The 26146-nt window shown below is 38.5% G+C and overlaps 2 protein-coding genes across 5 annotated transcripts in view; one reads left to right on the forward strand and one right to left on the reverse strand.

Annotated features, from left to right (window-relative positions):
* Nucleotides 1–1499: 1499 nt before the first annotated feature.
* On the reverse strand, nt 1500–2509 carry LOC125247883 (protein inscuteable homolog). Its single transcript, XM_048159425.1, has 3 exons — nt 2259–2509; nt 1984–2050; nt 1500–1912 (listed from the first exon to the last, which is right to left on the reverse strand). Exons 1-3 carry the CDS (start codon nt 2355–2357, stop codon nt 1737–1739), a joined length of 342 nt encoding a protein of 113 aa, XP_048015382.1. The 5' UTR covers nt 2358–2509; the 3' UTR covers nt 1500–1736.
* A 5750-nt stretch (nt 2510–8259) lies between these two features.
* Nucleotides 8260–26146, forward strand: part of LOC125247878 (NACHT, LRR and PYD domains-containing protein 3-like) — a 31783-nt gene continuing 13896 nt past the window's right edge. Inside the window, exons 1-4 of one of the 4 annotated variants that reach the window (XM_048159414.1) lie at nt 8260–8329; nt 9415–9559; nt 14770–14880; nt 15228–17081. In XM_048159414.1, coding sequence (XP_048015371.1) covers nt 9435–9559; nt 14770–14880; nt 15228–17081 — 2090 coding nt within the window. In that variant the 5' untranslated portion in view covers nt 8260–8329; nt 9415–9434. Of the gene's footprint in view, nt 8330–9414; nt 9560–14769; nt 14881–15227; nt 17082–26146 lie in introns of those variants that run through there. The other 3 variants (XM_048159415.1, XM_048159417.1, XM_048159416.1) reach the window with 3 other exon arrangements.

The following is a 26146-nucleotide window of genomic DNA, read 5'->3' on the forward strand; positions in this document are numbered from 1 at the left end:
AAAAAAGGTGAATTTAAACTAAAAATGCTAAAACTTTACCAAAACAATGATTTTATAATGTCTAAATAGACACCTGAATGCACACTGAAGAAATAAACTGAAAAAGGACCCAGAAGATCAATTCATATAGAGCTATAAAGCCATCTAGTGGTAAGAGTCATGAAATACCATGTCATATTATGTTTCTTCCACAAGAGGTCGACAGAGACACCCAATGTGAGATTATTGAATTAATTACTTATTTTTACTTTTTACTGAGATTACTGAATTAAAAGTATTATGCATGAAATGGAGAGTTATTTTGAATTTAAGTTGAAAGAATGTGAAGAATGTGCATACATTATATTTATTATATTATTTATTGATAAAATCTAGTAGTTTAAAGGTAAATAAAAAAATGCATTAAAAAGTAGAAAAAAATATTATCAAAATGAAATGAAAAAAGGTAGAATTTTAGAATTTTTTTGGAAAAAAAATGTCATAAAAATTTGTAAACTATCAATATCAGTTCACATGTTGCACAGATGCAGTACAAAGTTTACTAGTGTTACACTTAAAGTATAGCCTACTTGAAAGTATACTTCTATACACTTAAAAAAGTGTGCCATTGTAGTCCCAAGCAGTACTGAAATTATACACTTATAAGTATACTACTAGTACATTGATATTAGTATACGTACTACATAATATATACTTATATGCTTAAAGGAGGACTCAGTAGAATTTCAATTACACAGTTTGCAAGTTAGTCGGGCCGACACCAACAACAAACGTCTAACCAATCAGCATCAGGGGTGTTTGATGGTCGAGGAGAGAGAACGAGTAAGAGGGAGATTTGAAAATAAGAGAAAAAAATGCAGAATGAGAGATGGGACAATACAAAAGAACTCAAAAGAATATCACTGGAATGAAGGTTTATGACTGGACAAGTGCTTTAGCATTTTTCAAAATCTACTGATCCCACCTTTCACTATACTTAATAAAATGAACTTGAAGTATACTTATTTTTTGTAAGGGTAACAACACATCCTCCAGTTCTGCTCAAACAGAATGTGTTTTCTGTTATTAGGATTGTATGGCTCTGGTCATGTTCAGGGACGCTAAGAAAGTTCAAAATTCATCTTTCCACATTACATTCAAGCAGTTTGTTTAAACCTTACTTTTAGGTACAGTTTACCTTAACAATGATTGATTTGAAGAACAGCTGTGCTTAATTGAACTTATCACTCATCTGCTTAACTCTACAGCCTTCTGGGATTTGACTTCTGATAACTGATAACACGGTCATGCAGGAATACTGAAGAATATTTGTACATTTACATGGCAACACATTTCAGTTCAGAATGAATATTAGTACAATTGTACATTTGAAAAAAGCTACCAGACAGGCGACGAGTACTGAATCACTGTTGTTCCTTTCGGCTGGTGAGCGACACAACTCAATGAGACGAGGAATAGCTGAGGAGAAGATACAAGATTACCATCTGCAGTCTGACAAACCTAAAGATCAGGCCACAGCATTAATAATCTCTTAATTGATAAGATACTAAACGCTAAAGAGATGCTGAGCATTATTTACTGTATGTTGTCTCATGTACAGTATTTGATTTACACATGGTTCCTCTGTGGGAACTTCAGACATCCAAGATCTGTTTTCTTCTCAGATAAGCTTGTGCAGTATTTGACACTTGCTTTGAGTTGTGTAACGATATCAGGTCTGGTTGTTTTGAGCATCGCTAAAGAGTTTTTCTCGTACCCCGGAGCTGTATGGCGGTCTGAGCGACCAGCGGGTCTCTGCTGAGACGAGCCAGTGTGACGGCAGCTTTCTGTTGAACACGCTCGCATGCGGCGCCCTCCGATGGACTGGAGGACGAGGGCTTCTCATTCAGCAACACCAACAGCTGCTCGATTCCTGAACACAGCACGTGTAACTCTCAGATGTTGTAGGACAGATAAAAACACTGACGGGTGATGTTCACATACCCTTCTCCTCCAGGACATCTGCGGTGCATTGCTCCAGAACTGACAGATTGGCAAGGATCGTCACAACCTGTCGGGATTGAAGCATCGTGTCATGTTCGTAACTAAACTCTGTGCAATGTGAGATGACATTTTATTAATGGAACCAAATTAACTCCTTTAATCGACAGCCCTAGTTTTAGCACAACACAGAACCAGTTCATTCAGGAAGAGGAACAGATCTGAGAAGGATAACTGCAGTAAACGACTGCTGTGTCTGTGAACGGAGAGATCAGCACCTGGTCTTTGGAGTACGCCGTGTCGACGCGCTGCCGGTCTCTGCAGGCCTGCAGCAGGATGTGAACGGCGTTGAGCTGCAGGAGGATTTCACAGGCCATGCTGTCGAAGAAGGTGATGTTCGCCAGCGCTCCCGAGGCCAACAGAAACACTTCGCCGCAGGACGCGCTCTCACACAGACCTGCAGACACACAAGAGGAGCGCTGAACTACCTTAAACCCAGCAGCTCCATCATGGCTTCAATTTCAGAGTTAATGGATCATTGAAATAAATCAAACTTCCCAATGTAATTTAAAACCAAGGCATTCTTCTCCGAAACACATTTCCAAGGCAAAACATATTACACTGACATGTGATGCAGTGTGGAGTGTCATGCCTTCAGCAAAATGATCCTGTAGCAGGGATGGGCAAACTCGGTCCACTGTCCTGCAGAGTTTAGCTCCAACCCTGATAGACTCACCTTTCTGTAGCTTTCTAGTAATCCTGAAGGCATTGATTAGCTGGTTCAGGTGTGTTTGATTAGGGTTGGAGCTGAACTCTGCAGGGAAGTGTCCCTCCAGGACGAGTTTGCCCATCCCTGTCCTATAGCATATGCACCCTGACAAAAACCAAGACAAAATATGATCAAAAGAGGAACAAGTGGTGTGAAGTGCAAATGAGCTGATGAAAAATCAAAGCGAGATGGAGCAGACGTCTTCCTCAATCTACTCAATTTGAAAAACATTCCTCATTTGGGAATTCTTGGATCACCAGCAGAATGAATTCTGTCAAGACAAACATGGACAACACTCCCAAATTGACAAAAAGCTGCTTGTCCCTTCAGAGAAAAGCCATGTCACACTCAGAAAACGACCTGCACACGTGTTATCGACAGAAGCTGTCTTATGACAGAACCATCAAGCCTCTCTGTGCCCTTCTGAAAGGTGAAGTGGTCAGGTTACAAACTCCTCAAGGGTACAACAAAGTGGGAAGCAAGGAAAAATAATCTGCAGGAAACCAAGATTGTTCGTGGTCGAATCAGAAGGGATTAGACACATCCTGATGAGTTCAACCCTACAGATCACCAGATCAAAGTTTCCTCTCAAACCACATTTTCTTACTTTTCTTAAATAAGACATCCTTGATGAAGTATTCAGCCTTCAAATGCGACCTCCAGAGGATGCAGCCTCCGAAATGAGACGCAGCTCCTGTCACCGAAAGGAGTGTGACTTACACACACACACACACCAACACGTTTTGTTGCATCAGATGCCTGTGTTTTGTTGGCAATCGGCGCACAAGTGCATATAATGTAAACAACACAAACGTTTTGTTCTTTTTTTTTGTATAATGATGTCCAGCTAGCAGACGATCTCTACACAAAAGCTGCACACGCTTGTGACTCTTTAGCTCCGCCCACAGCACTGACAGCAGACACGCCTCCAGGAGCTCAGCTTTTTCTGGAAAGACTCAGTTTAGTGTAACTATCTGTTATAAATATGATAAAACTAAAGACTTTTCGGAGATATGAAGGATGCATTAATACTCTATATTTACTCAAGATTAACATGAGATTGGCAGAAACTGTGTGTGTTACATTTTGAAAGTGGCTCCCTGATGTGTGCAAATATCTCTCAATATGAAAGTGATCTTAGGCTGGCTGTGTAGTTGTAACCTTCTCTTAGATCTGGGCTCTGTTTGAACTTTGAATATTGAGAGAGAACTTTGATTATTGTTTGCACTTAATAAGACTAAGAGAAAACTGTGTTATTCATTTTTATTTATACTGTTTTTATTTCTATGATCAGTTTGTGAAAGGAGTTCAGTTAGGAGGTCAAAGGTTGTAGAAGCTCATAAATCATGTACAGTAAGATCTGAAGAGACTGAAATCATACAGAAGAGAAGTCAGTCAGTTGAGTTTGTGGCTAAACCTTTTACTGTGCTTGAGTATTGTTGTCTTTTACGGCATATGATAATTCATACTTAAATTATGTTCATTACAAGATGATTAGTTGAAACATTTCAAATGCACCTGCAGAATATTTTTCCAGTCATGGTACGTGTTTTTTTCGCGTGCATATGATACGCACTTTATGGCGTGTATATGATACGCTCTTAGGATTGGGGTGGGGGTTTCGTACGTATAATACGCCATAAAGTGCGTATCATATGCACGCGAAAAACTGCGTACCATAAGCACGCCAAAACTCATTTTGGCGTATATTCTACGAGATTACAAACTCATACTATTGATACGCATTTTCGTGTGATCGGCCTCCTTTTTCCACATTTTGTTATGTTAGCCTTATTCCAAAATGGAAAATATGTCATTATAAATTCATTGTTTTCCTCAAAATTCTACAAATACCCCATAATGACAACGGGAAAGAAGTTTGTTTGAAATCCAAATTTATTAAAAATAAAACATGAAAAAATCACGTACATATTCACAGCCTTTGCTCAATACTTTGTTGACGCACCTTTGGCATCAGTTACAGCCTCAAGTCAGTATTTTCTAAGTATTTTAGTTCATACAATAATAAAATTCATTCAATCACCATGAGTTTTGTGATGTTATTGGCCATAAATACGACACGTTGTCTGCTGTAACACTGAGGTCGGGTCTATTTGGGGAAAAATCCTGGTCATTTTTTCCTCCTGATATCGGCGGATGGCCGTAGAGGAGATCGCTGAATCAGCTTGCTAAGGGGCAGCGAGACAATCTGCGCTGAAGGAGATTCTGATCTGATGCCGTGTGACTGATATAGGAGTGTGACAGGAGTCATTCTGGTTCAGCCACTTTCATTCACATGTTCTGGTCCTGCCCTGTCTTCCTTTTGGAGGCACATTTTCGTCTCATTGTCAGCCATTACCTCTGCAGATATTCACTCTGTCCAGTCACAGGTTTATTTGGGCTTCTCCTGTCTGGCCATTCTTTGCCTCCTCACTTTTCAGATTTTGTAGCCTTTCTGACTCTTTTAGCTAGGCGTTTAATTCTATTGAATGGGAAAAGCCCTCACCCTCCATCTTACACTCGCTGGATAAGAGATGTTCTTTATTTGATGAAACTAGAGAAAATGAGGTACTCTCTTCACCGACCTAGCACCATCTTCATCAAGCTTTGGCAACCCCTTCGTGAACATATCAAAACTCTCCAGCTTGACCCTGCTCTTTGTGTTTGATCCCCTTTCCCCACATCTATCACCAGTCTGGTGAAAACATGCTTACAGTGTATCACACAAACATCTGGAAGGAAATGACATGAATACAGTGTGCATTAGGCAGAATTTACACACCTCTGGTGTCTTGAATATAGACGTATAAACTTCCCTAGCGAAAAAATACATATACTAAAATGTATTTGAAATACATTTATTTTGTGTTAAGTATACTACAAATACATTTACATATTTACGTGCTTAATAAAAATACCCTGCGACTGTCTGCTAAATTGGGACGACTGAATTTGTATTTAATGAACTTTAATTGTGAATAAAACAAACTGAAGTATGTTTATGCTAAAGTTGCAAGAACACTTTAAATATTTAAAGACTGATATTATACAAAGATCATACAATCCTTATTAACAGGATATTCTGATTAAAACACTTTTTAGGCATAATATTAAGAAATGTGCACTAAAATAAAGTTGAATTATAATTTTACATCATTTAGTCTTCAGTGATATGTCACTAAATAAACATCTCAGTGGATTTGAAGTATAAATGTAATAAGTACATTTTAAAGAGATTTTGTGTAGGCTAGTCTACTGGCAGTGTACACAGGAGTTTACTTCAAATCTACTTTTACTCTTTCCCGCCTATGGCGGCATTTTAATGCCATTAATGACCGAGCGCACAATTGATGCTTGCGCGCGCAGTGCGAGAGGATAACAGATCTGCACGCGAGGAAACGGGAGCCCGCAAGCTCATTTTAAACCCGCGCGCGCGCATGACATCTCCTCTGCGCGCAGATCAAGCCCTCGCGTGCTCGGACAAGATTCGCAGCACGCGCGTCATCATTCCCCACACTCGCGCTCAATCTTCTATTTCGCTCGCGCGAACACTTTTGATTTTTGTCAGTCGTGGGGCGGGACTTTACTTATTTCAGTGTAACCTCAATTGTCATTGGTCAATTCAGTTTTTCCAGAAGTCTGTTTTGATTGGACGCCTGTTGTAAAATGATTAGACATGGCTTGGACCAGATGAAAAAAATACTATAGTAATTTATCGTAAATACTATAGTTTTTTTGAACCATAGTATAGTATAGTACTTTTATTTGCTGTGGTAATTCTATAGTTGTTGAGGGTAATATAAACAAATTACCCAAATACTATAGTTTTCTACAACTATAGGGTATATTACTACAATATACACTAGAGTTTACTGTAGTAAAAACTAAAGTAGCCTATACAGTACAGTTTATCAGTTCATCATAGTTAATACACTGTATACTGAAGCATTCATTAACAAAGTGTTGTAAATAGTATAATGTATACAGTATACTACACTTTACTATAGTATGGTCCAAAACACTTACTAGTATTATGCACGTGAGTTAAACTTTATTTATTGACTGACTGATTGATTGCATTATTATTATTATATGTCCTTATTAGATACTATATTAACTTGATTTATTATTTTTATGGAGCTGTAGCTGCTGGGGAAAAATGATAACACATAGCCTAGTAGTTCACCGCTACATTATCATTATCTGCGGTGAGTCCGACATAATGAATCCACTAACACAACACAGCGAATGCCGGTGGTAAACACTCGTGTTCTAATACTCATGCACAAGTTTTGGGAGGCGTTCCCTCGAAAGGAGAGGGGGTTGTTCTTACGCATGCGCTCATTTCAAAAACTCACTAACAGTCTTTGGTTTCTCAGTCGACGAAAAGATCCTCTTTATCACCTTTAAGTTTTTGTCCATCTAAGAATAATAAACATCACGCTGTTGGATAATTTAAACGTATATTACACTTATATTTAAATTTATATGAATATTTAATTTCTATAGGTATAATTGTTTTATTCTAGATGGACAAAAACTGTGTAATTTGTAAACAGTAAATCCCAATTGACAATCCCAATGCGTCTTGTGTTTGGTGAATTTAGGCAACAGCACCAATATATGCAGTGATAAACACTGCCATGCCTGTTATTCAGCTCTATCTAGATGAACATGCTGATATGCTTTACAATTTTCATCTTTAATTTTCTATCTATTAATGTCAATTCTATGGGCTCTGTGGTGGATTGAGGAAGTCAGAGCTAGAGAAGTCATTATCTGCTCTGATTCTGCTGCTGCTCGACAACATTTAAGAGCATGAAGATCTAAAGCTCGTCCTGTCATTGTAAATGACATCTTGAATGTGATTTTTAGGATTAGGTTTGATTGCGATATCAGTTTTATCTGGGTTCCCGGGCATGAGGGGAATGAGCAGGTGGATAACATTGAGCTTAGGAAGAGAAGAAGATGTTCATGTGTTATTGGGAGAGTGGAAATGAGAGAAAGAATTAAAGAGGACTTAAAAGCAATGGCAGATTGGGTGGGAAAAGGAAATTAGGAGTAGAATACTTTTTCTATAAACCTGACGATAAGAAAAGATGTTTCTGTACTTTGATATCCCACATGGAATTCAGTGAAACTGTGTGGATTGAGGTTGAGGCACTGTGGGTTAAAGTACACTTTATGTATAGCAGGAAAACATGTTTCTGGACTATGGGAATGTGGGAGTCTGGAAAAGGTGTGTTTTCCTGGAATGTAGAAAATATAGGGTAGAAAGAAATATATTATTTGTTAAACTAGCAGGACTTGGAGTTGAGGCTTTTTCTGTTTTATCTTTGTTTGGACACAGTAATAAACTGATCCCTGAGGAAGTTCTTCAGTTCTTCATGACACAGGACTGTGTGTGAGAATTTAGTTCAAACTTTGACCTGTGGAGGGCAGTAATACTCTTAGCAGTGTCTGCACTGCTGGAATCCTACAAGAAGAAGAAGAAGAAGAAAAAAAGATGTTTGTTTCTGTTTCTGTTTTGATTCGGAGCTTGAAGTGTCGGTGCTGAACTTCACATCAGTGAGTTTGACGGTAAGTTCAGTTATCAGCTTTATTTAATATCGTGTCATGTTGTTATATGATGTTGTTCTGTGTGTTTATATGATCGTGACACACTCTTGTTCACTGACAACAACAAACACTGACGACTCATGAATGGATGACGCCGGAAATGAAGGAACATATAACGGATCTGCGTCATTACTTTCATTACATTACTTTCTAATCTTTATCCAGATTATATCAAAACCGTAAAGATATTTCCACTGAAGATATATTTAGGTGATGTAACCTCTGTGAAATCATTTTCTTGTCTTCTGATAATTATAATGTTATATAGGGAACAAAGCAGGGTCGATTCCTTAATTTTGTTCAGGAAAAATGATTTTACTAAAGTTTACTCCTGCATATTTTGATGTATTTTGTTATTGTTGTAAATGTTGTGAATATTGTAGCTCAGATGTGTGAAATGTTCAGCTGTTTGCAAGTGTTTGTCATGTTCTGGTTTCCACAACTTTACCTCAGGAGGAGAAATCTGCCTTTATTTGAAAGAAATAAAGATTTGACATTTATCCTGATGATTATCAATATCCACTGATATGAAATATATGTGTCCCAGCTCTAGTTTAATTCATTTAATGATTCAGTTCTTTGTTGTGTTCATATTATCTTTGATGTTCACAGAGAACATCCCAAATAACAAGACTAATGTTCTCTCAAACTCATGAACAAACGTCTCTCCAGTAACTTTAATAGATGGTTTGTTATCTGTTAGATCGTGATATAATGAAAGTTATCTGTTAGTGTCAAATGTTAGATGAATGTCTCTTTTTAACTTCTACTTTATCAGGACATTCAGAAAACATTCAGATAGTAACGTTCCCTTAATGTTTCCAGAATGATCAAATGAAATATTCCTTTAGTGTTCACCTAACTAAGACACATTTTGATCGTTCAGAGAATATTTAGAAATAATGTTTTCATATCTTAGTATATCAAGACACTCTTAGAGCACATGTTGTTCACTGGGAAATGTGCTGAAATCAACACACTGTAAATTACTTGTGATTAAAGCATCTGCTAAATGCATCAGTGTAATATTAATGTAATGTTCCCAGTGTTTCCATATACAGGGAAGATGTCAGACTCTGAGACGAGGAAGAGATCTTCATCTCCAGATCCCAGCTGTGTGTCTCTGAAGAGCGATGGATCCATGAGTCTTCCTCTTAAATTCAGTGATGGAGCAGTGACCTCTGACCCCAGGTGATTATCAGCATTATTTAGCACACCTTCATTCTCTTTACAGCTGTGTGCGTTCTTTCCTCCCTTACTCCATATGATTATAATGTAAATCAGACGCTGACAGCTTCAAAAAAGACGCCAAGTGTGAACTTTGTTTATGCAATGTATTATAGAGTCGCGAGCTCAGGAGGGGGAGCACGAGCATTTAAAGGGGAAGCAGCCTGAATCGGCGCATTTATAATGATGCCCCAAAATACGCAGTTAAAAACAATTTTGTTCTAGGGCACCTTTAAAATTTGAGATATATATAATATTCGAACCCGCGTCGATCGCATCAAAAGCTACATTCATGTGCCCTACACCCTACAGCCTACACTACTACAGATGTTAAACAGTCTCCGTCTTTTTAACATTTAACTGAAAACATTCGATAGATTAATTACAGCTTACGCGCATTACATTGGACAGCTGTTGGTATTTTAAGCAACATGAGGTAAATTCCCTGTTTTGGGTTGACGCATGACTACTTACTAGCGTAAAAAGATGGGGGAGGAGTCAGCGAATGAATCATAGAAATATTGTAGAATGAGGTGTCATGATTCCACATTAAAATAAAGGTTTTAAATGTAGGCTAAAGGTGCGCTCCATTCGACCGTAAGTGAACTGCGAAATGGACTTCACAGGGTATTTTGCCATCTTAAGTTAGATTCCATTCCGAAGGGAGCGAAAATGTTCAGTTTGAAGGGAATAGACATAGGGAATAGGGGAACATCAATACATCACTTCACAGGAAGTAGAGAGGTAAAATCTCCCAACTGTCATCGCGCACCGCGTCACCAGTCAGAACTACGATGGAGCAGAGCCGTTGAGAGAGTTTTTAAACGAGTTTTTTTTGGCATCTCATCATAATTTCAAATCTATAAATCAAAATGTATTTCATTTATGAAGAAAAGGTTCAGCACCCAAGGCTCTGTCGCTATTGTCTCAGTGGTGTTCAGTGTCTTTGGGTGGATTAGGACTGTTTGTGATTTGGTCTTAGTGACTCAGGAGTCCTCTTGACTAATGTTTCACAGATTTAGGAGCTAGTTTTAGTGCTAAAATGCTTTGTGAAATACTCAAAAATTTAGGACTCCTAAAATTAGGACTGACACGGCCATTATTTTTAATAGTGTAGTCAAAAGTACCGGTACTTCAGTACCAAGTCGGTTCTGAAATTTTGAAAATGTGACGATACCCGCTTTTCTGTAGTACTGATAGAGCTGTGCCAGTATTTACGTGAATATGACACGAGTGAAGCACAAAGCTTTGTTTCCAAAAGAAATAGGCAAGTTAACAGTTAAATGTGAGATGCCATGGAAACGTTTTGGTTCATGCCGAATGACAGGGTACCTGAGTCCATATAAATTTAAGCTTTGTCGGCTTTGTATTCTGTTTTGCGAATCGCGATCTGGTCACCTGATTAGCAGAGAATTTAACAATATTCCATTAGTTATTCCACTGAATCTGTTTCTTTGCCTATTATATTCGCATTATTTACTGTGGTAAAGTAGAAAAGAAATGTAGGACGGAAACCTTTTTGCTTGCACGTCAGTTTCTATTTAACACAGTTTGTGCTCGTTATTAGACTTTATAAGGCGTGTCAAGTTTATTTATATAGTGTGTTTCACAAACGCTGGTGATTTTCACTTTCGCTTTCTCTGACAGCACTAAATCAAACATAGCCTGAATGTCTGAAGATAAAACTCGCTCTTCAGACCTTTTACAACAAGTGTCAGTTGCTTGTAACATCAGGAGATAACCAATACCATGAAAATGAAGAAATATTGGTACCGACTACTGGAATTTTGGTGACAACACTAATTTTTAAGAGTTTCTCCTAAATTGGCTACTTGGGAGCTACTTTTAGCCTTGAGATGTTTTGTGAATACGGCCCCAGGTCTCAAATGAAATTGTCCAACTAAGTTTGTTAATCATAAAAACCTGACATACCCTATGAATTTATGAACTTACCTGGTTTTGTTGGTTGTTGAGCCTTTCTATCCTAAAATTAAACTACTGTAAACAAACTGAACATGAGAAGTGTTACAGCTAGCTAGGTGTGTGACAGTGAGGAAATGGATAGCATCAGTTACTCTGAAAGCCTATCCGCCGATTATATTAAGAAATTAAAGTCCTCCTGAAATCAAAATGTAAGGTTTTTTTTTTTTAAGCTTTTAGCTTTTAGTATGAATCCACTTGTTAAGTCATGACGTAAGGAAGGCCATTTCCGGGTCCAAGCCTCGTCTCATTTCACATGAGAATGGCATCTCGACGGCCGTTTATGAGTGCTATTTTATTCATAATAAACATTAAACATTTTAAGTTAAACATTTAAAACACTTACAGTCTACACAACAGTCTCCGTGCTCACAGCATCACAGACATTAATATTTTAATGATTTATAAAAGATGAATCACTGTCTGGCCATCTGGGAGATAAAGGTTATTATTATAATTTTTGGAAGTATTACACCACAACATGTGTGAATATTAGCAGCGTTTGTTGTTTAATGACTGAGGCAAATCAGACACAATTATTGGTTAGTTAACCAATAGTTTTAAGCTCACTCTGGAGTCGTCCCCATCCCCTGGAAGTTTTCAGTTACAAGTTTATTGCGCCGAGGAATGTGGTTGCGCTGGAGAACAGAGTAGAGACACAGAAAATCTGACTTCCCTGCATTTTCACACAGACACAGACTTATGGCATTAATGTATAGACAACTGTGCTATAAACGAACCTTCTCAGGAAATGTATCCATTATTACTGTTGTTGTATTGTACCTTGTATTTACATGTTTGTGATTGTTAAATGTTATGACCTGCACGGTAACTTCAATTATGCCATGTTTGGTGTCTATGCATTCGTGTCGAGCAGATTTAAATGTTTGTGTATGAGGTATGTCCAACCTGCACAACACATAAGTGTTATAAGGATCTTTAATAGTCCTTCTGCAAAGCTCAACCAGTTTAATCTTGCTCGGTCATAAAAGACCAAGGGGAGGTGTGTGTCACCCGGAAACAACGCCTCATTGGCCCCCATCATTCCTAAGAGGTTGGCTTTGACCAGAGGTCAAAACGTTGAACAGGGCCACTCCTTCTCTTTTTTCTCCTTGCTTCTGACGACCGAATCGATCTCCTTGCGGCCGGCCTAGGCCAGGCCTGCAAGGCCTGTAGGCCTCGGCCTAAAATGAGCATGTGCTCCTCATCCAACATGGAAAAGACTGGCAATAACTTCGATAATCACCCAAGATCTCTCCTCAATGGCAGAGCCGATGCTCCTCAGCCTAAGGGCATCTTGCAAGTATCGTACATTTTAACACTAAACAGCGAGTTAGTATTAATTTGTAAGACTTACCTTGCTATTGCTGAAGAAACTGATGATTCCTTTCCAGATTGCCTTTGACATTTCATTAGCTCTAGTAACAGCATCTCTTCCGGTTCAACTCTATCATTACTCATTCTGACTTGCGTGTGTGTGTGTGTGTGTGTGTGTGTGTGTGTGTGACCCTTTATGTATGTTATGTTACGTGTTTGTTATTAGTTATGTGTTTGTGAGTTAGTTAATAAAGATTGTGCACAATACACGTTTGGTTCTGACCCCGTCTGCTAATGAATTGCCTCTTAAGTGATAGATCCGGACTACGTGCTCTGAGTAGTACAGTACAATAAGAAATATTATTTTTCATAACTTGGAAATTAACATTTCTTAGAATTAATAAACAATCAACACTGAGCGTTCACTGGACGAACAGGTTAACTGATTGTAATGTTAATTTTAATGTAGCTGCGTCCAGTTAATCTGATTAACGATTTGCATATTCATAATTAATCATAATTAATAATCATAATGAGTTATGAATAATTATTAATATTTCCCCTTTGATTAATTTTCGCTACATTGTTTTCTTGTGGTGTGAATTGAGCGTTTGGACCCGGAAGCGCTGCAGCGTGACGTCAGACTTAACAACCGAACATGTAGCCTTAAGGTTATGAATAAGCTGCTGTATTCCAAAACAATGACAAAGTTCACATTTAGGAGATAAAAGCATTCAAAACTTACAGTGTCTCACTTCTGCTAAAATGGATCACGGATTTTCATGACATACATTTCAGCTTCTCATCAAATCTTCTGTCCATCAAATGCTCTCTAGAATCTGAAGTCCCGCCCCCTCCTACACTATCAACAGCACTGGGGCTGCAGTCAGAGAATGCAGCATCTCTACAATCCAGTTATGTGTCTATGAAGAGCCGTCGATCCATAGATCACTATAGAGAATAGGGAACGATTTAGACAGTATAAATATGCTTTCTATTCAGACACGAGGGCACAGAGCGCATCATATCCATGAGTCGGCGTATGGAGGCCGCAAAGGGGGTGCTCATATCATGCTGGGTCATGATTTTAGGCCGAAAAAACTGAATTATCCGTTAAAGAATCACATCCCTGATATTACTGCTGCTTTACTGTGTATGTTGTGTTTTACTTCTGAATATGTTCAAGGTTGTTACATTTAAAATACACTTTATACTGTTGGTAGTTTAATGTACAACAGTGCATCATATTGTAAAAGACCATGTTTGTGTAGAGTTGCTGTCCTGTGAGGAAAAAACCTCAGCACTTTACAGGAATGTACTTCTCTACAGTCCACCACTGGAGATTTTACGAATGAAACTAACTCAATTTATTGTCAGGTTTAATATTAACTAACGGTCAGTAACTACAGCTGTGTCCCATATCAAAGGCTGTATCCGATGGACTCGGACCGGTCTAGCCTATGGAGGATTGTTCTTGTTGCCTAGCAACAGTGACAGCTGCCGTTGACGAGTGACAGTAACGTTTGTACTGGACTTTATTATATTCAACTGCCTAAAACCCGTCTAAATATGTTCACCACGGTCCGTTAATGTACATAATAATGAATAATATAATAAACTATATAAAATCACATTTTAGTAAGATACAAATCAACGTTTGAACCATTTTATATATACTGTATGTATTTTATATTTCTTTCATATGTTTCATTACATTATTCAAACTCAATACTTACATTTAAAGTGTAATTCAATAATTAAGGACACAGCTAAACGACTGACTTATACAAAAGATCATCTGAACTAACAGTATTGTGTTAATTACAGTGTAAATATGTGTATGAATTATTATTATTATAATATCTTTGTGTCACCAGCAGGGGGAGTCAGAGAGCAGCATCTCCTCAATCCAGTCATGTGTCTCTGAAGAGCCGTCGATCCATAGATCCTCCTGAATTCAGTGATGGAGCAGTGACCTCTGACCCCAGGTGATTATCAGCATTATTTAGTGAGTTTCCTGCTGTAGTGAAACTAGTTTGAGACACTTATTTATAAGAAAATACATGTACAATGTCAGTGTTTACTTATATAGGACAGGAATCTAAGAGACCAAAACTTCTACATAAGAGTCCAAATCAGACAAATATAAGATGCAGCACATTTCAGATGAGAGAAAATGTGACTTAAATTCCAGAAAATATGTTAAAGTTTAATGTAAATATGTGGAATATAACAGGAGTCTGTTAAACTGACACTTCTCTCTTAAATGTGTTGCTGTTCCTGTCATGATTTATTGATGAAGATGTTTTTATGTTTGTATTTTATCTCCAATCAGAGATGATCAGACTGGAGACCAGGATTCTCCTCAAGCAGTAGATGATGAACTCCAGAGAGTCAAAGAGCAGCTCAAAACCAGCATGAAGAACAAGTATGAGAGATTATTTGAGGGACTGAACCTCCAGGAGAATGAAACCCTCCTGAACAGGATCTACACACAGCTCTACATCATAGAGGGAGAGAGAGAAGGAGTGAATGAACAACATGAGGTTTTCCAGATGGAGAAAACAGCCAGAACACAACACTCACAAGACACTCCAATCTACTGCAATGACATCTTTAAAGCCTCACCTGAACCAGGACGTGAGGAGAAACACCAGATCAAGACTGTTCTTACTAAAGGCATCGCTGGAATCGGAAAAACCGTCTCTGTGCAGAAGTTCATTCTGGACTGGGCAGAGGGAAAAGCCAATCAGGATGTAGATTTCATGTTTGTGCTTCCATTTCGAGAGCTGAACTTGATCCGAGATCATCAGTACAGTCTTCACAGACTTCTGCTGGACTTTCATCCTGAACTTCAAGATCTGGACTCAAAGATTTATGAGGAGTGTAAAGTTGTGTTCATCTTTGATGGTCTGGATGAAAGCAGAATCACACTGATGTTTTCAGATGCTCAGAAAGTTTCTGATGTGACTGAGACTTCATCAGTGGGTGTGTTGATGTCAAAGCTCATGAAAGGAGATCTGCTTCCCTCTGCTCTTATCTGGATCACCTCCAGACCAGCGGCAGCCAATCAGATCCCCTCCAAATACATCAACCGTCTGACAGAGATTCAGGGATTCAATGAGCCTCAGAAGGAGGAATATTTCAGGAAGAGAATCAGTGACGAGCATCAAGCCAGCAGAATCATCTCACACATCAGAAGAGCAAGAAGCCTCCACATCATGTGCCACATACCCGTCTTCTGCTGGATCTCATCCACTGTGCTTCAGAAGCTCCTGGAAGAAGATCTGAGTGCAGAAATCCCTCAAACTCTGACTGAAATGTACATCCACTTCCTGCTGATTCAGATCAACATGAGGAATCAGAAGTATGAAGAGAGAGATCCAGAGAAACTCCTGCTGTCCAACAGAGAAGTGATTGTGAAACTTGCTGAAGTGGCTTTCAATCAGCTGATGAAGGGCAATGTGATGTTCTACGAGGAGGACCTGATTGAGAGCGGCATAGACGTCACTGACGCCTCAGTGTATTCTGGGATTTGCACTGAGATCTTTAAGGAGGAATCTGTGATTCATCAGAGGAAAGTCTACAGCTTCATTCATCTGAGCTTTCAGGAGTTTCTCGCTGCTTTCTATCTGTTTTATTCACATGTGATCAAGAACAAGAAACTACTGGATGAATTCAGAAAGTTCAGATCTGAGAAAGACTCTCTGGATGATGAAGTCTCTCTGTATGATCTACTAACATCAGCAGTAGATAAAGCCATTGAGAGTGAGAATGGACAGCTGGATCTGTTCCTGCGGTTCCTGCTGGGCGTCTCACTGGAGTCCAATCAGAGGCTCTTACAGGATCTACTGACACACACAGAGAACAGCTCAGAGAACATCAGAGGAATCACAAACTACATTCAACAGAAGATCAAACGTGAAGATCTCTCCACTGAAAGATCCATCAATCTGTTCCTCTGTCTGCTGGAAGTCAAAGATCAGTCTCTGTCCAGAGAGATTCAGGAGTTTCTGAAATCAGACAAACACTCAGAGGAGAAACTCTCTCCGTCTCACTGCTCAACAATCTCCTACATGATTCAGATGTCAGAGGAGCCGCTGGATGAGCTGAACACCATGAAATACAACACATCAGCTGAGGGGAGAAGAAGACTGATACCAGCTGTGATCAACTGCAGAAAAGCTCTGTGAGTGTTTAATCATTAACTAAAGTATCATATTTAATAATGAATCTGACAGCTTTAAAATACATGTTCCTAAATGAGAGATTTTCTCCTCAATAACAGGATCTTAAAGGGTCACAACACGCCTCTTTAATACAGCAGATAGTCACTAAAACGCCTGTTACCGCCGCGGGTAAACACAACACAGTCACGTGTGAAACTCGCTGGTGAAATCACCACCAGGTGGCGCAAAGGGACGGTCGACACCATTGATCTGTAAAGCTGGAACTGAGACATTTTCACTTGTGAATGAAGATAAAATGACATAAATTACTGCTAATATTAATAGCAATAATAATATATCATCATGACATTTAATCTTCAGTAATTATTCATCATAAATGCTTAATGTTCAGCTATTTGACGACTGTTACAGTGAACTATTACAGTGACGGCTGTGCTTGAAGTGTCTTACTTTTTACTGTACAGCACTAGCCAGTGTTTGACATTATTATATATTTAAAGAGGTGTGATTATGCCATAAAATAAATGAAACGATAGAGAAGGTGGATTACTGTGAATGGGAATATTATGAGTGATGAAGGTCTAGTTTTCTAACACATATTTACTCTGTCAGCATTGAGACTACATTAATGTCAAAATAAAAGATGTAACTTACATTTCAACAGGCTGTAAGGCCCGCCCAATCGGCCCAATGGCGGTTTCCCACAGGACGGGGAAGGTCTCTTGCGCGTTCGGTCTTTTCAGCGTGACAAAGTAGTTTAATTCCAAGTAAACTTTTATCTGACTCCATGTTATTATGACCTCGAATTTAGTTTAGAACGTCAATTGATTATTGGTCATTTGTATAATAATTTGGCTTTACATTTGAATATTCTATTTAACTCTTTACTCTTATTGTACTCGTTCATTCGGTTCTCAGTGTCGCACAGGGTCCTCGCACTGGCCATTCATTAATATGCGGGCCCACGATCACAAACTCGTCAGTCTTGGTCACTAGACAGAGGTAATTGACTATACTGTTTAGAAGGCCGCTTTCATGCTTGCTTTCTCTAAAAGTATTTGTGTAGTCCCCATAGATCTGTATACACTTGAATTAGAGTAACACTAACTCTAGTCAGAGGTCACAACCACTACTACAGTTAAGCCGACCAATATTACTTCTCTTATAGTAGCTTTGGTTTGGTTATGCCATGGTTTCCCATGTACACTTAGCTAGAGTAACATTACAATAAACAGAGGTAAGGCTCACCCTATTTAGGTTGGTCGATCAATATTTTGTTGTCCTAAACGGAAATTAACAGTCTTAAGTACACTTGAACTAATGCCAAGTGTTAGTCGGAGCTCTAAAATCACAGTTGGTGTGCCCTATGCTCCACTCAACTGGACTTTAGTCCGTTACTAACCTGACGCAGATTCGCGGTAACAATGGATACATCGGAATCCACTGAAGTCAATAATTTCAGAGTAAGTCAGAATAAATCAAATGTGACAGTTTATTAGTCAGGTAAATGTATCATGCCAATTACATAATCAATTCAAAGGTGATCTATACAAAACATCAAATGCTCAGAAATAGAGTAAGATGAATACTTGACATTAGGAAAATACACATTGCTGAGTGTCCTGGACATCTTCATCTGAATACAGAGTCGCCCCGAGCCTTTTGCAACATTTCTTTAAATACTCAGACCAAGACAAAACATCCCCCAATGTGGGGCATGAACTTACAATCAGAATTTGCATTGACTAGGGTCACAGACCTTGGGGGTTCGCACCTTGCTGTTGAACAGGAGGTAATTTAGATGAAAGACCCTGGGAAAGGGGCACACCCATGGTTGCAACTAAAGTATCTCTAAAACTCTCAAAACCTTTTAATACCTTTGGTTTACTTCCATGTAGACGAGACCATTGTACCAGTTGCACTGAGACATTTCAAACGATACCAAACATGTATAGCATTCTGTGATGATTGTTCGCATTAAACCAGATAGATTTTGGGTGAACTTTAGGTCATCTCTGCATGTAGAGAGAAGAGATGGGGGAAGAGGGTGAAGGGAGTGAAATGTAGATTAAGGCAAATGCTGAGGTGTGATTGACTCAGTGTGATTGCGTCTCGGAAGGGGATGCTAATTTTGCAAGAGAGAGTTCAAATGTTAATTTACTTTTTCTCAAAGAGTAGCCCTTTCTTGGTCCAGGCACTCTGGCATCAGTCTTACAAGGTCACACACATACATGAATTAGACACACATAAAAATATCTGCCAATGAGGGAAGAACAATAATCTTAATTTAAAGGGACAACAAGATTATTTTTCTTGCCCTTTGGCAATTTTTACTTTTCTTTCCAGAAAACAAGACTTTATATCATTTTTCTCCTGAAGTAAATGTATCTTGATTTAAGAATGTTTAGATATTTTTGCACAAAAGTCAAACATGTTCAAAACATGAATATCTCCACCCTCATTGTGAGCGTCTGTCAGAAACGCTCGGCTTATGATAAATGACGTCTGTTTTGATTGGCTGATGTCATTGCGTCTCTGTTTTGATTGGCTGATGTCATTGCGTCTCTCTGTTTTGATTGGCTGATGTCATTGCGTCTCTCTGTTTTGATTGGCTGATGTCATTGCGTCTCTGTTTTGATTGGCTGATGGCATTGCGTCTCTTTGTTTTGATTGGCTGATGTCATTGCGTCTCTGTTTTGATTGGCTGATGTCATTGCATCTCTCTGTTTTGATTGGCTGATGTCATTGAGTCTCTGTTTTGATTGGCTGATGTCATTGCGTCTCTGTTTTGATTGGCTGATGTCATTGCATCTCTCTGTTTTGATTGGCTGATGTCATTGAGTCTCTGTTTGATTGGCTGATGTCATTGCGTCTCTCCGTTTTGATTGGCTGATGTCATTGCGTCTCTCCGTTTTGATTGGCTGATGTCATTGCATCTCTCTGTTTTGATTGGCTGATGTCATTGAGTCTCTGTTTTGATTGGCTGATGTCATTGCATCTCTCTGTTTTGATTGGCTGATGTCATTGAGTCTCTGTTTTGATTGGCTGATGTCATTGCGTCTCTCCGTTTTGATTGGCTGATGTCATTGCATCTCTCTGTTTTGATTGGCTGATGTCATTGAGTCTCTGTTTTGATTGGCTGATGTCATTGCATCTCTCTGTTTTGATTGGCTGATGTCATTGAGTCTCTGTTTTGATTGGCTGATGTCATTGCGTCTCTCTGTTTTGATTGGCTGATGTCATTGAGTCTCTGTTTTGATTGGCTGATGTCATTGAGTCTCTGTTTTGATTGGCTGATGTCATTGCGTCTCTCCGTTTTGATTGGTTGATGTCATTGCGTCTCTCCGTTTTGATTGGCTGATGTCATTGCATCTCTCTGTTTTGATTGGCTGATGTCATTGAGTCTCTGTTTTGATTGGCTGATGTCATTGCATCTCTCTGTTTTGATTGGCTGATGTCATTGAGTCTCTGTTTTGATTGGCTGATGTCATTGCGTCTCTCCGTTTTGATTGGCTGATGTCATTGCGTCTCTGTTTTGATTGGCTGATGTCATTGCGTCTCTGTTTTGATTGGCTGATGTCATTGCATCTCTCTGTTTTGATTGGCTGATGTCATTGAGTCTCTGTTTTGATTGGCTGATGTCATTGCGTCTCTCCGTTTTGATTGGCTGATGTCATTGCGTCTCTGTTTTGATTGGCTGATGTCATTGCATCTCTCTGTTTTGATTGGCTGATGTCATTGAGTCTCTGTTTTGATTGGCTGATGTCATTGCGTCTCTCCGTTTTGATTGGCTGATGTCATCGCGTCTCTCTGTTTTGATTGGCTGATGTCATTGCATCTCTCTCCTCGTCTCCTCATTGCTCACCGCTGCTGTTCTGCTTTCAGAAGTGATCAGGAGGAAGTAGAAAAGAGTCGTTTTGGCAGCTTGCTTCCATCAAATACTCTTTTTGAGTGACAAGCAACTTTGTAATGATGGTAAACCCAGGAATAAGCACTAGTTGGCCACTCATTCTAGACATCTCTAAACTGTGATGTGAATCTCACTGAGTTTTAGGAATAACTCAGTCAAAAGAAAGAAGAAAAGCCCACATGTCCCAACTCTTTATTGTGTTCATCAAAATTAAAGGTGCCCTAGATTCAAAAATTGAATTTATCTTGGCATAGTTGAATAACAAGAGTTCAGTACATGGAAATGACATACAGTGAGTCTCAAACACCATTGTTTCCTCCTTCTTATATAAATCTCATTTGTTTAAAAGACCTCCGAAGAACAGGCGAATCTCAACATAACACTGACTGTTACGTAACAGTCAGGATCATTAATATGTACGCCCCCAATATTTGCATATGCCAGCTCATGTTCAAGGCATTAGACAAGGGCAGCCAGTATTAACGTCTGGATCTGTGCACAGCTGAATCATCAGACTAGGTAAGCAAGAACAACAGCGAAAAATGGCAGATGGAGCAATAATAACTGACATGATCCATGATAACATGATATTTTTAGTGATGTTTGTAAATTGTCTTTCTAAATGTTTCGTTAGCATGTTGCTAATGTACTGTTAATTGTGGTTAAAGTTACCATCGTTTCTTACTCTATTCACGGAGACAAGAGAGTAGCTATTTTCATTTTTAGACACGTGCAGACTGTATAATTCATAAACACAAAAGTTCTAGGGCACCTTTAACACAAACACAACAACAGCTAGTTCATTGGAGTAATTATACAAACAAAACAGCAAATGATTTACATTAGAATCGCAGGTTATCAGAATTATTCATGTTTGTGTCGTGGTCTATTAGAGCTGCATGATTATGACAAAAATCATAATTGTTGATTATTCCCTTAATTGTAATTGCGGTTATTAATTACAATGATCACAATTTACACTGAATGATGTTTTGAATATCTTTATGCCATTATTTGAAGCGACTGCAGGCCATATTGTTATTTCAAAACAAACAAGCTGAAAACCTTTTATTGCTTTTCTACAGCATTAAGCCTCACATGTCAAATATACATTGGTTTAGTTGCTTTAAATAAATAAAAATATAAATATGCATGGTATTGTTATACTAAAACTAAAATTAAAACACTGGGAAAAACCTTTAAGTTATCTTCTGTTATCTAACTTCAGTTATCTTACGCACACAGAATAATGTAAGTGGACTTTTTTTGTAATTGCGTCTTTGAACGATGACATAATTGTGGCATCTGTAATTATAATCAGGATTTCAAACTTGATTAATTGTGCAGCTCTATGGTCTTGAACAGTGGTTCCCAACCTTTTGTCCATGAAGCCCTCCCTCCTCCATACATATAAGAACCCCCCCCCCCCCCCCCACACACACACACACACACACAAAAGAAGGTGGAGCTTATAGAACAGCAGCAATACACTGCAAAAAATGCTTTACTTACTTAGTATTTAAATATCTAAAAAAATCAAGATGCTTTTAGATAAGTAAAATTACATAAGAGATTTTTTTCTTGTTTTCTGGGGAAAAAATCAAAATGATGTGAGATTTTGCTTAAAGCAAGCTAAATTATCTGCCAATGGGGTAAGACAATAATCTTGTTTCTGTTTGGGACAGTAACAAGAAACAAGATTTCAAACAAAAACAAGATTATTTGATTATTAAACAAGATTATTACATCCTTGCGGCATTCTAAAAAGTTGATGTTTTCATCTTGATGCACCTGGAAAACACATGAATTAAAACTATTAAAGGAAATTTATTTAATGTTTTTAAAGGGGAAGTGCATTTCTTTAGCTTTACCTTGTAGTTCACCCTCCGCCTGTGTGTGTGAGAGAAAGAGGAGGAGAGGTCACGTAGATCACCTTTTTATGTGCCTAATATTTATACATGCCATATATTTATAACGAAGAGCTGTGCACGTGCAAGTGACGGGATTTGGGGGATGAGAAGCATGTCCCATATCTGTCCTTTGTTAACGGCCACACAAATTACATTTTGGGAAATTATTGCAATGCATTTTGTGTGTAAGTCCGGGACAAAAAAAAACAGAACTGGCCGGTTCTGATTGATGGTGGATAGACTGGTGCATCTCTACTACTGGCAACAAAAATAAAGTACAGGGTATCTGCAGATATGAACAAGTTAAATTTAAGACTTTTTAAGACCTTTTTAATACCACCTTACATGAAATTTAAGATCAAACCTGCAATGGAAAAACACACACACACACACTAATATATATATATACACACATATATGTGTTAAATAATTAATTTAGATAATTGTTTAATTAAATAATTAAATAGATTTATGTGGAAATGGTGATATTTGTTAGTTTTCATTGAAAAATAGGAAGTTCAATGAACAGCATTTATTTGAAATTATATTACATGTATTTATCAAATATATTATTTATTAAAGTATTCACTAAATATAAATATTCTGTAACATTCATTCACTTTAAAGTATGACGAATTAAAGTATTAATTTTTCTATTTTTTAAATCTTACCACAAATGTTTAAATTGGATTTCCACAATAATTTAAAGCAGAAAAAACTACATTTTAAGCTTAATAATATAAATAGTGAATGTTTCTTGAGCAGCAAATCAGCATTTCTGAAGAATCATGTGACACTGAAACATATTTGTAAACAACAGAATTATAAACGATTCTAATGACGAATGTTGCATTTCCAAATGCAAATGTAAACGTCACAAACAAAGTAGCATTTACAGTGAATGGAAAATGAAAACACACAGTTACAGCAAACATGCAGCGCATCAGACTATTATTTATATAATTACATCACAGACGCTGCAAATTATATTCCCACCACCATTCATAATAAAGTTACGGAACACGTTTCAGCGCTGATTCTACTCGCATTTGGCGCGTTGACCCATTTTAACTCTTTTAGGGTCCGTTCATATGTCGCGTCTAAAAACGCATGGAAAACGCGTCGGCGCCGCTTTCTCCTTTCCAAAGCGCTCGGGCGCTGCGGTAGCGTCTGCCGTTACTAAACAACCATGAGCCGCGCTCTCCATGACGAGCTTGTTTCAGCAAAGGATATATGGATTTCCAGCACCGAAAATCACTTGCAGTAGCTCTGCCACAGCAGATTTATTTAAAAATGTGTATCCGTGTACAGATCTGATCACATATTCCTACATCTTTGCTGATCTTTGGCCTGCAGATGGCGCCACGCAGCGCTGGACCATTCCGTCGTTGACGTATTAGAAAACATAAAACATACATAAAACATTTTTGCGGAAATGCAACGAAAAATATTTAAGACCTATCCAATCTGAATTTAAGACATTTTAAAACTCTTTAAAGACCCGCGGATACCCTGAAGTAGTTTGATCCATACACACGTTTTGACTGCGTTATATAGTCTACACACCAGCCGCTGCTGGATTTTCATTTTTGCCGCGGCTTTCACAGTTGGTCTGAACAAGCTTGCATCTTTTGTGTCATAAAAAATGTGATCGGTTTATGTGATCAACAAACTGAGAGACCACATATAGAATCAAAGAAATTAATTGACAACATTTTCGGATAAGTGACCGATCATTTGGTGCATTCCTAGAAGCTATACAAAAAGGTTTTTCATATTCATGTTTGACCTCAAAGCATATAAACTCTGGCGCCCCCCAGGTTGGAAACCACTGGTCTAGAATAGGCAGGGCTGGCGCGTGACTATTCGGTTGTTAAGTCTGAGGTCACGCCGCACCGCTTCCGGGTCCTAACGCTCTATCTCATAGCTGAAGAAAACAAATGGTGATAATATATACACACACGCTGTGGTGTAATACTACAAAACAATTATAATCATAACCTTTATCTCCACACCAAAATTCCAGATATCCAGACAGTGATTCATCTTTTATAAATCGTTAAAATATTAATGTCTGTGACGCTGTGAGCACGGAGACTGTTGTGTACACTGTAAGTATTTAAAATGTCTGACTTTTTAAAATGAATGATTGATGTTTAATTTGAATAAATAGCACTCATAAATGGCCATCGATGGCATTCTCAACAGTGCCCAAGGAAGTTGACTGGAAGTTGAAGTCGGCCGCGTGCCGCCATCTTGTAGCAGAACTTCACTTGCGTTAGCATCCCATTGACTCCCATTCATTTTGGCGTCACTTTGACAGCTAATAACTTTACATCTGAGGCGTTTAAAGACTCCATTTGCCCATGATTTATTTCTAAAGATACACGACAATGTATAAAGGGCTCCGTTGCCTTCTATGTTACATTATGGCCCCGTAGAAACAGTTTTTGTAAAAATAGGCTAACGATTGCGTCATAACCACTCGACTCTCTGTCGCACAGTAGAGAAATTACCGTACAGACAGGAGGAGAAGCTCACAGCCAATAGTATGCATTAACTTAATATGGCGTACTGGCGTTACATTTTAAAATACTATACAAAATAATTAATCAGAATACTTACTCCTGCTCACTCACGCCAAAGAACTCCCCGCTCAAGCTCGCCGTCTCTGCAAGATTAACGATGGCAGTTTGCACGCACAGCTACTAGAAGATTTACATCTGTCAGACAGGTTGCTGACGTCATCAAGCTTAGTTTGAGTCTGCGCGTCAGAAACGGAAGTGCTAAAAATCGCTAAAAATGGGCTTCACTTGTCTCAATTGAGTTCCAATGGGGTCGCTGTGTCCATTTCTTTTACTGTCTATGATTCTCAAGTGAAATGAGGTTTGGACCCAGAAACAGCGTTCCCAACCCCTCGTTTACACTGCACGCGTGTGCGGCTCGTTACGGCCTCGGCAAGGTTTTGTTCCGTCTTCTGAGCAGTGTCAGCTCACACCAGAAGCATTTCAGAAGCGAAGCGGCTGGATTCGCGAGACCACTAGATTTGCCTGTCCGACGTTGTTTTCGTTGATTTTTTTCATGTTTTTAATGGCTAAATTGTTATATATTGTCCGGTTTAATTGTGTTTATTGCTATGCCATAATTTATTTTGCTGTAGCTATACAGATGAAGTTAATAATAATTTTACACTTAATATTCCAGTTATGGACAACAAAAAACAAAGAAATTTCAAGTTTTTCAA

Source organism: Megalobrama amblycephala, linkage group LG15 (assembly GCF_018812025.1).
Source record: "Megalobrama amblycephala isolate DHTTF-2021 linkage group LG15, ASM1881202v1, whole genome shotgun sequence".
Taxonomy (NCBI): domain Eukaryota; kingdom Metazoa; phylum Chordata; class Actinopteri; order Cypriniformes; family Xenocyprididae; genus Megalobrama; species Megalobrama amblycephala.